At 47.7% G+C, this 11,164-nt stretch overlaps 1 protein-coding gene across 1 annotated transcript; it reads left to right on the top strand.

Moving 5' to 3' along the window:
• Positions 1-238: 238 nt before the first annotated feature.
• On the top strand, positions 239-1,601 carry LOC125546880 (NAC domain-containing protein 75-like; the record flags this gene model as incomplete). Its single annotated transcript, XM_048710981.1, has 3 exons — positions 239-259; positions 915-1,101; positions 1,300-1,601. Coding segments are annotated over exons 1-3 (510 nt in total), but the record flags the coding sequence as incomplete, so codon positions are not given.
• Between the last annotated feature and the right edge of the window lie 9,563 nt (positions 1,602-11,164).

The following is an 11,164-nucleotide window of genomic DNA, read 5'->3' as shown; positions in this document are numbered from 1 at the left end:
ATCAAGTGCATCCTAACTCACCTGCGCAGGATGTACTGATAATGATGATGGAGATGTTGTGCAGTATATATATATATATATAAACAAAAAAATGGCATATTATTGTACAAGCTTAAAGGGCATGCCAATCTGTCAAAATACTATAGATATTGGGTAACAGATGTAGTGCTATCAGATATCATCTACAAATTCAACAAACTCATTTACGCACTAGTTGGGATTGTGGTGTGAAACTGCAATGCGGGCCGTGACATCTATGGTATACAATAGCCACATTAGTAAGATTTTTCTTTACACAATCAGTAAGCAAATGGCCGGAGAAAAACTTGGTGTCTGAATTAGAGTTTACTGGGATGCACCGCAATGCGCCAAGCATTGCAACATTCTACTTGTATGTCTATGGACAACATAATAGTACAGACCTATATCTGAGTGTGGTACAGACCTATATCTGAGTTTGTTGAATTTGTAGATGATATCTGATAGCACTACATCTGTTACCCAATATCTATAGTATTTTGATAGATTGGCATGCCCTTTTTTGTTTACATATTTGCTTGTACAATAATATAACCTTTAAGCTGATATATATATATATATATATATATCACTTAGGCTTCAAGTGCGTACTTGTTAGTTAAACCTATGGTTAAAATGTGACAATAAATACGACTAGTAAGTAGTACAGTAGCGGTACTAGTATACGTTGGTCAAATTATTCATCATGTCCACACATTGAATTGACGTGACAACACGCTGCACGTGAGGTGACACAAGAATCTCGGCGGCGTGTTCGAGTATTCTGGACTTCAGATTTGGAGTACCACTTATCTGTCGAAATCTTTCATCATTCACTTAAAACATTCGATTGATCATACATTGAGTACCATATAACTGCAATTAACCCATGCAAGTCGAAGAAGGATTGGCCGGTGCTGCCGGCTGGCGTCAAGTTCGATCCCACGGATCAGGAGCTGATCGAGCACCTTGAAGCCAAAGTGAGTGCTGACAGCGCAAGATCTCACCCTCTCATCGATTTGTTCATACCAACCATCGAAAATGAGCACGGCATATGCTACACCCATCTTGAGAAACTTCCAGGTAAGACACCAAGCGACCGTCTACTTGCACAAACATATTCCTTTGCTTATAGCTTTATTTTTCTTTTTAGATGTAGACCTGGTGAAGCAATTACAATTTGAAAGTTAAGAAAAAGTGAAACAAGTGATTGCAACATGCCAAAGATGTTATGAAAATGCCAACTACGTACACTAAAACCTGTATTCGACAATACTGCAGGTATCACACTGAGAGGCCTAAGCAAGCATTTCTTCCAGCACAATTCCAGGGCATTCAAAAGGGGCACGTGGACGCGTCGCAAGATACAGTCGGAGTGCGGCATGCACGCGATGTGGCACAACACCGGCAATACCTTGCCGGTGATGGTCAACGGCCGACAGACGGGCGGCAAAAAGGTTCTGGTGCTGCACACCAACAAGAACTTCGACCATCAGAGGACCAACTGGGTGATGCACCAGTACCACCTCGGGGACCTGGGGCAAGAGAAGGAGCGGGAGCTGGTCCTCTGCAAGATTTTCTACCAAACGAACACTAGGGCCAGGAGTAAAAAGATTATAAGTTAGTTTGGTATTGGTACTTGTACTACCTTGTCGTCCGCAAGTTGGTATTGTTGCTAACGGTCTTTTGGTATGAACTTGGCATTTTCTTCCAACCATCATGCCGAGGGTCGACGTGGATATAAAGATGAATCATTTGTTTCAAAACGAATTTTTAGGCACCTATTTTTTATTTGATGGGTAGCATAAGCACCTGCCATTCGAATTCCCAGTTCTCCAATTTTTTCATAACAAGTGCATGCTCTTATTATCACGATGAAAAAACAACATCCCTGCTGCATCCCAGTTATCAGTTTGTACTTGCAGAATTCTCTCGTTTATTGAGCATGTATATTGTTTTTTCAGGTTGAGCAAGTTTCAACTAGGCTGTAGACTGCCCAGGCTTGGTTTTGTTTTTAACAGGCCTAGCCCATGACGACAATGGTTCAAAAGGTCCAGCAGGTATCTACTGGCCTCTGGCCCACCAGCGTTAGTTATATTTTGTCTTATAACATCCGCAGTCACTTTTTTTACTGAATCAAACACACAACCCAGTTCTATTTTCCTCTTGAAACGCATGTCCTACATCCGTTTTCTAATCTCTACCTATAGTTTTACTAGTTCGTATACATGTATCATTATATGGAAAATACATAAAATTCCCTTTTCGTATTTGCACCCTTATTTTTGTTGTTATTTTCCCTCCCAGCACTGATTTTTTCACCACTGGTTTTCCCTTAAACTAGCTCAATTGTCCCATGTCTTATTTGCTTACAAAAACAAAATGATTTTTTTTGCAAATCAAAAAGTTCTTAAAAAATGTTTATCATTTTGGGATTGCAAAAGTTTAGACTCCAGTGAAATATGCAAAATAGGTTGAACTTTTTGACAGTGGTCCTGGGCAGAAAATGGGCTACAATAAATTACTTAAGAATTAGCAAATGGGCTGCAAACTATTAAAAAATAGCAAATGGGCTCTATGTTGTCTGCCACAGATTTGGAGGCTGACTTGTGGGCCTACTAAGTTCATGCGTACACAAGGTTTATCAAAAAATAAACTTAGTCAACAATCGACTCTACCAGCGTCAAACCGTTAGATGGCAATCTAATGGCAATCGTGCTTCTTCAGTCTCTGATCTTCCTGCCCCAGCCGCCCAAACCAGCTCCGTCGGGACCGCCTACTCCCGCCTCCTGTGGCCGGCTGTGCTGCCGGGCAGGCCTCATGGCCCCATCATATACTCGCATCCCTAGCCTGTCTATCCCTCTACTCACCCACACCTCATGTTGTTTTCCGGCGACGGCAGCCGAACCAGTCAACCCTCGTACTCTCCACCGCGTGGGCAGCCACTGCCGTGTCTTCCCCAGCTCCATGTCGTTCCCTTCGTAGGCCTCGCCGTCGTCCACCGCCCTGGTGCTCTCAGCGCGGCATGGTCAACATGGTCAATGAACGACATCCATCGGAAGTTGACTGTACGTGGAGAGGCTGACAGCTGGGTCCACGACCGCACACAAGGAAATGCCTCCTTATTACGCGCAAAATAATGATTCCTCTAGCTGACATCAACTATATCTTCGCACGCAAAATAATGATTCGTCCACCGGAAGGGCCTCTGTATTTCGCAAAAAAACGTTCCCTCCGCTGACAGGTCGGACTCACCAACTATATCTTCGTACGCAAGGAAGTGCCTCCTTATTGCGCACAAAAAAATGAATACCCCCTTCCAGCTGGGAACCACCACAGTGGGAGGCTGACTTGTGGGCCTACTAAGTTGACGAGGATGGAGGGCTTTGTCAACTTAGTCAATATGAACGATTCTAGCTCTAGTGACCATACGATGTCCATCCAATGGCCTTAGTGCTTCTTCAACCCCTGGTCTTCTTGCTCCAGCCTCCCAAAGCAGAGCCGGTCGTGCCTCCTGCTCCTGCATCCTATGGCCGGCTGTGCTACCGCGGAGGCCTCACCGCCCCCATACTACTCCTGCCGCTGGCCAGGCCATCCCTCCACTCACCCACACCCCCTGTTATTCTGCGGCGACGGCAGCCTCACACCGCAGCCGAACCAATGAAACCTCGTACTCCTCTCCGCGTGGGCATCCACTGCCGCCTCTTCCCCAGATTCGTGTCGTCCCCTTCCTAGGCCTCGCCTTCATCCACCGCCTTGGTGCTCTCGGCGCGGCGTGGTTAATGTGGTCAACGACCGACTTCCATCGGAAGAGTACTGTACGTGGAGAGGCTGACAGCTGGGTCCACGGCCAAAGCCCAGTTTTTTTTGTGATTTGCCAAGTAAGTCGCTTTGTCAGGCCTATTGGGCTGCAAATCTTTCAAGATGAGGAGAGCTTCATTCGGCTGGCCGAGAAAATGGCCTATCTGTAACGAGAAATGGGTTGTACATTTTTAAAACACATCAAATCGGCAATTAGTTTCAAATTTCTTTTTTTCATTTCAAGATTTTAAATTGCATTGATTTTTATGCGTGGACAATTTGTTGGATTTTATATTGATATACAATTATTTTTAAAATCAGTTTGAATGTGACTCGAAATTTCGGGATTAAAAACAGTTCGGACCGCACCGAAATATGCAAAATTTCGTATAATTTTTTAACCGTGGCCACAATATGGGCTGTAATGCTAACAAAAAGAATATGGGCTCCAAAAAAACCTTAAGAATTAGCAAATGGGCTGTAAATTATTAGAAATAATGGAAGATGGGTTGTATGATGTTTTCTACAGATTTGAGGCTTTCCTAAAAAAATGTTGACGCATAAGCAGTGACTGTTGGATGTCCATCCAACGGCCGTCGTGCTTCTTCAATCTTTGCTCTTCCTGCTCTAGCCGCTCAAACAAGCGCCGGCGAGACTGCCTGCTCCCTCCTCCCCGCGGCCGGCTATGCTAAGCAGAAAAACTAAACGATCATTATGCTAAGCTAACGGATGGGTCTTGTCCATCACATAGTTCTCTAATGATGTGATCCCATTCTTCAAATGACAACACATGTCTATGGTCAGGAAACTTAACCATCTTTGATTAACGAGCTAGTCAAGTAGAGGCATACTAGGGACACTCTGTTTGTCTATGTATTCACACATGTACTAAGTTTCCAGTTAATACAATTCTAGCATGAATAATAAACATTTATCATGATATAAGGAAATATAAATAACAACTTTATTATTGCCTCTAGGGCATATTTCCTTCATCTTCCTCCGCCGCGAGGGGTCGTTCCAGCGTGGAGCTTCTCCGCGTGAAGAGGGAGTAGACGGAGGAGCCGGAGGAGATCGAGCTCGTCGCCATCAAGCAGGAGCCAGAGGAGATTGAGCAACAAGGCACCATCAGGCCCGAAGATTTTGTGGCTGATGTCGACGTGGTTGCGACCACCATTACCAAACGGAGCTTGCGCAAGGAGGCGGAGCGCCGACGCCACGACGAGGAGCTCAAAGACCTCATCCTCAAGCAGGCGGTCGCGGCTAAAGGAAATATGCCCTAGAAGCAATAATAAAGTTGTTATTGTATATTTCCTTATATCATGAGAAATGTTTATTCTTAATACTAAAATTGTATTAACCGAAAACTTAGTATATGTGTGAATACATAGACAAACAGAGTGTCCCTAGTATGCCTCTACTTGACTAACTCGTTAATCAAAGATGGTTAAGTTTGCTGACCATAGACATGTGTTGTCATTTTGATGAATGGGATCACATCATTAGACAATGATGTGATGGACAAGACCCATTCGTTAGCTTAGCGTAATGATCGTTTAGTTTTATTGCTATTGGTTTCTTCATGACTTATACATGTTCCTCTGACTATGAGATTATGCAACTCCCGAATACCGGATGAACACCTTGTGTGCTATCAAACATCACAACGTAACTGGGTGATTATAAAGATGCTCTACAGGTGTCTCCGATACTATTTGTTGAGTTGGCATAGATCGAGATTAGGGTTTATCACTCCGTGTATCGGAGAGGTATCTCTGGGCCCTCTCGGTAATGCACATCACTATGAGACTTGGAAGCAATGTGTCTAATGAGTTAGTTACGGGATGATGCATTACGGAATGAGTAAAGAGACTTGCCAGTAACGAGATTGAACTAGGTATGATGATACCGACGATCGAATCTTGGGCAAGTTACATACCGATGACAAAGGGAACAACGTATGTCGTTATGCGGTTTGACCGATAAAGATCTTCATAGAATATGTAGGAGCCAATATGAGCATCCAGGTTCCGCTATTGGTTATTGACCAGAGATGTGTCTCGGTCATGTCTACATAGTTCTCAAACCCATAGGGTCCGCACGCTTAACGTTCGATGACGATTTGTATTATGAGTTATGTGATTTGATGAACCGAAGTTTGTTCGGAGTCCCGGATGAGATCATGGACATGATGGGGAGTCTCTAAATGGTTGAGAAAGAAAGATTGATATATTGGAAGGTTATGTTTGGACACCAGAATGGTTTCGGAAAGGTTCAGGCATTTTTCCGGAGTATCGGGGGTTACCGGAACCCCCCGGGGTGTTAATGGTCCTTCATGGGCCCTAGTGGAGAGAGGAGGCGGCGGCCAGGTGGTGGTTCACGCCCCCCAAACCCAAACCGAATTGGACTAGGGTTCGGGGGGTCGGCCCCCCTTTCTTTCTCTCTTCATCCTCCTTCCCTCCTTCTCCTAGTGGTAATAGGAAAGGGGGGATGAATCCTACTTAGACTGGGAGTCCAAGTAGCACTCCCCCCATGGCGCGGCCACCCTTGGGCTGGCCACCTCTCCTCCCCCCTTTATATACGTGGGAGGGGGCACCCCAAAGGCACACCAAGTCTTCTCTTAGCCGTATGCGTGCCCCCCCTCCACGGTTACACACCGCGGTCATATCGTCGTAGTGCTTAGGCGAAGCCCTGCGCCGGTAACTTCATCATCACCGTCGCCACGCCGTCATGCTGACGGAACTCTCCATCATCCTCAACTAGATTAAGAGATCGAGGGACGTCATCGAGCTGAACGTGTGCTGAACGCGGAGGTGTCGTACATTCAGTGCTTGGATCGGTTGGATCGCTAAGACGTTCAACTACATCAATCATGTTAATAAATGCTTCCGCTTTCGGTCTACGACGGTATGTGGACTCACTCTCCCCTCTCATTGCTATGCATCTCCTAGATAGATCTTTCGTGATCGTAGGATTTTTTTTTTTGAAATACTGCGTTCCCCAATAGTGGCATCCAAGCGAGGTCTATGCGTAGATGTTATATGCACGAGTAGAACACAATGAGTTGTGGGCGATAACAGTCATATTAGTTACCAGCAACGTCTTACTTTGATTCGGTGCTATTGTTGGATGAAGTAGCCCGGACCGACATTACATGACTGCGTTCATGAGACTGGTTCTACCGACGTGCTTCGCACACAGGTGGCTGGCGGGTGTGTAACACCCCGGGTGTCAGGCTAAAGTAACCTCACACTAATGGTGCCATGTCATCATGTGTGACTAAGTCAAATTGCCGTTGTTAAAGATCCAAGTCAAATCCAAAATTCAAATTTAAAGTTACACAAACATGTCTAAACAATAGTTCATGTTTGAGTAGATATTCCATAACATTTTACTGTGAAAGAAACCACCACACTTGTTTTCTCATTTGGGAGCTATCATCAAAAATAGCCCCATCTAAGAATTACCTTTTTATGCAAATAAAATCAAATTAAAATACCCCCCCCCAAAATTTGTGGCAGTTGCAGCACTAATTTTGGACAAAGTTCCTTTTTTTACAAAACTGAATATCCATAAAAATAAATAAATGAATGCACAACAGAAAATAAATGAGTAGAAAATAAAGGGGGAGGACCTAAACTGTTGGGCATATTGGCCCATCTGACAAATGGGTGGCCCAGCCCACCTCTCTCCCCACTCATCTCCCTCCTCTATACAGGAGGCTGGGCGTGCCGGCCATCCGCCACCCTCCGACGCCCTATAAGATCCCGAGCACCCTCTCCCTCCCTGGAACCCTAGCACCCACCTTCTCCCGCTTCCTCCTCGCGTCGCTCTGCACTCTCACGCACAAATCGACGCGTCGCCGCTTTAGCCTCCTCCGTCCACGCGGCCACCTCCCTCCTAGCCGGCTGAAACTTTGCGTGGAGCTCCGCCACACTCGGATGCTTCGACTACGACCACCCGTTCGAGCTGGAGTGCCCTACACCATCCCCTTCGTCTTCGTCCTCTTATTCTGCAGCCACACGACATCGCCATCGATTTGCCGCGCCTCGTCCACCTCCGACCTCCCCAGCCACGTCTCTGAGCTCGCGGTGAACTCCTTCTTCGATTCCCAGACTTCCCCCTTTGATTCCTCGCCGTAGACAGCGTATGCCATCGCGGCCAATCTCACCGGACTGCGCGCTCACCGCGTCGAGACCATGTCCCGTGGAGTAAATAGCATAAAACTACTACTTCACAGGTTAGGGTTCCAAAAAACTACCGGTTTTTAATTTTTCTCAGATAACTACGAAATGGGTGGTCGGCTGTTTCAAAAAACCCAAATCGCGCATTGCTAACATTTTAAACCGATTTATGACAGGTCGGGCCCACTTCTAAACAATCCGTTAGTTGACCGTTTTATTTGACCGTTAGCTTATTGTGGGACCCACGTGTAAGATGTCTCTTCTTCCTCCTACCATTTCTTCTTACTTTCCCGTCTCCTCCTCCCGGCAAAGGCCCGAGCTCCAGCATCCATCACTCACCCACGGCCACCCCCATCACGCCCCGCGCCCAGGAGCAAGGGTCGGCCACCGCGAGCCGCCGCACCCAGGAGCAAGGGCCGGCCGCCGCGAGCCGCTGCGCCCAGGAGCACAGGCTGCCGCGAGCCGCGCGCCGCGCCCAGGAGAAGCGGCAGCGGCCGGCAAGGAGCTCCGCCTGGACCCAGCCCGTCGGCCGCCTGGAGAAGCCCCGCCTTTCGCGTTGAGGAACGCTGCGGCCGAGCCGCCTCCTTCCGCCTGGTCCGCAACCTGGTCGCCGGCGAGCTGCCGGCGTTGTTCCTGTCGCGACGGAATGGAGCTCCATGCGTCGCCCGCAACGGAAGGGAGCTCCACGGCGATGCCATGGCTGCTGGCCGGCGACCCTCACGCCGGCTGCTGACGCACGGCCACGGGAGGACCCGATTGCTTTTTTCAAAAGTTTGCAGGGATCTAATTGCGTTTTGAAAAGTTACAAGGACCTGATGGCATTTTTGAAAAGTTTGCAGACACTGACATGTGGGACCCACATGTCAGTTAACAGTCAAACAAACGGTCAAATAGACGGATCGTTTAGGTGCGGGCCCGATCTGTCATAAACCTGATTAAAATTTTAACAACGATGATTTTGGGTTTTTTGAAACAGCCGACCACCCAATCGGTAGTTATATGAGAAATATTAAAAACCAGTAGTTTTTTGAAACCCTAGCCTGTAAAGTAGTAGTTTTATGCTATTTACTCTGTCCCGCGTCCCCCCAGCATGCGTGCCGGCCGCCCCTTGCGGGTGTGCGCGTGCCCGCACCCGCGCCCCCATGCTATTGTCCGCTTCACCGAGCCCTGCGCTGCTCGCCGCCCCTGCTACAGTCACCGAAGCCTGTCGCTGCCGCAGTGCCCGCCGCTCGCCAGCTCCCGTCCGCAGCACCGCAGCACCTGGAGCTCTTCTCCCTGGCCCCGCCTGCAGCCCTGCGCTGCTCCTGCGGCTGCCTGCTGCGCCTGCGCGCCGCCGCCTGGCAGCGCCCGCCTGGGCCGCCCCTTGCTGCTGCCCGCCTTGCCGCCGGCCATGGCCACGGCCTTGGCCGTGTTAACAGTAATTTTGATTAGATTGATGAGTGCTAGTTAATTAAGATACGTGTGCATGTTGTGCATGCACGTGAAGAGTCATAGTAGTATACGGTGTACTCTGCTGCCGTGTAGTTTAGTTGATTAGTAGTACGTGTTGGAGTCAACTTCGTGTACTAGTAGGAGTCTAAGAGTTTAGGCTGAGTCAAAGTCGGTTATTGTTAGCTTTGGGGCTGGCCGACGTGTATATATAGATACACAGGGCCTGCAACTTTGTATCGACAGAAAACAAGAAAAAAAATAAGGAGGAAGAGAGGCACGACACGTGCCTTTGGCAAAAAGTTTTTGCGTCTGCGTGTTTATCGTGGTTTGATGTGATCGATCTTGTGGACGAAGTTCCAACAATTGGTATCAGAGCTAGGTCGAGGTGAAGCCTCGCTTGCCCCGGGGTCACGACCCGACTAGTGCCTCGGAGCGGGCGATGTTGTCGCTGGGTGATGCAGTGATGAGATGGTTCGGGCGATCGTCGTTTGGTGGAGTGACAAGGAGTGAGACGGCAGGCTGTCGTCAGGAAGGCGATGGAAGAAGATCGTTGACGTGAGCGGTGGTGCCGAGGTACGGTGCCGGGAAGAGTCGTCAAGATCGTCGTCCGGGGGAGTCGGATGAGTCAAGGAGTCGTGTGAGTCAACATGTCTTGGTTGGTCGGTCAGTCGTCGTCGTCATCGTTATGTCCAAGTGCTCGTCTCTGTGAGGAGGCGTTGAAGATGAAGCGCATCTAGGTCGTCTATGTGTCTCGACGAGAGGATCAAGTTCAAATATGTGGGGACGGTAAACCAGTGAAGGTGAGTCTCTTCAATGAGGCCATGTCTCTACATGAGGCTGGAGTGCATGGTGTAGTGCACAGGGTGGTGTGATCCACAAGGAGTCGGCATGTATCTTGCTAGGGTGGATGGTGAAGTCCACCGGGTGGTGTTTTCCACAGATTACTAGCAAGACTGGGTAGTCCAAGACATATTTGAGGTGGTCCGCAAATTCGCCAATTGAAATTGGGGAGAGATTGTTGCGATCAATGAAGCCTATCAGTTTAATTTGTCGTGGTGTGAACGGATGAGTCGACAAGGGATGATCTACAACAAATCAAGATCGGAGAAGCACGAGAAAGATGATAGGTCAAGATTAGGAAGAGATTGTTAACAGTAATCTTGATTAGATTGGTGAGTGCTAGTTAATTAAGATACGTGTGCATGTTGTGCATGCACGTGAAGAGTCATAGTAGTATACGGTGTACTAGGCTGCCGTGTAGTTTAGTTGATTAGTAGTACGTATTGGAGTCAACTTCGTGTACTAGTAGGAGTCTAAGAGTTTAGGCTGAGTCAAAGTCGGTTATTGTTAGCTTTGGGGCTGGCCGACGTGTATATATAGATACACAGGGCCTGCAACTTTGTATCGACAGAAAACAAGAAAATAAATAAAGAAGAAGAAAGGCACACACGTGCCTTTGGCAAAAAGTTTTTGCGTCTGCGTGTTTATCGTGGTTTGATGTGATCGATCCTGTGGGCGGAGTTCCAACAGGCCGTGTACCCATGTTTCTATGTGTGTTTGTTGTGTGTATGTTGCCGGCTAGGCCACTGCCTAGTGGGGCCGGCCCTATTAGTTAGATCTAATTAGGGGTTAATTAGTTTAGGTTGTGGATGACATGTGGGCCCCTGGGTTTTATAAAAGGTTTAAGTTAAATCTAATTAAAAGCTGAGACTATGACATGTAGGCCCCAC

This window comes from Triticum urartu, chromosome 3 (genome assembly GCF_003073215.2).
Source record: "Triticum urartu cultivar G1812 chromosome 3, Tu2.1, whole genome shotgun sequence".
In the NCBI taxonomy this organism is placed as follows: Eukaryota; Viridiplantae; Streptophyta; class Magnoliopsida; order Poales; family Poaceae; genus Triticum; species Triticum urartu.
The sequence above is the reverse complement of the archived record's forward strand: the minus strand, read 5'-3'. Positions and strand labels throughout refer to the sequence as shown.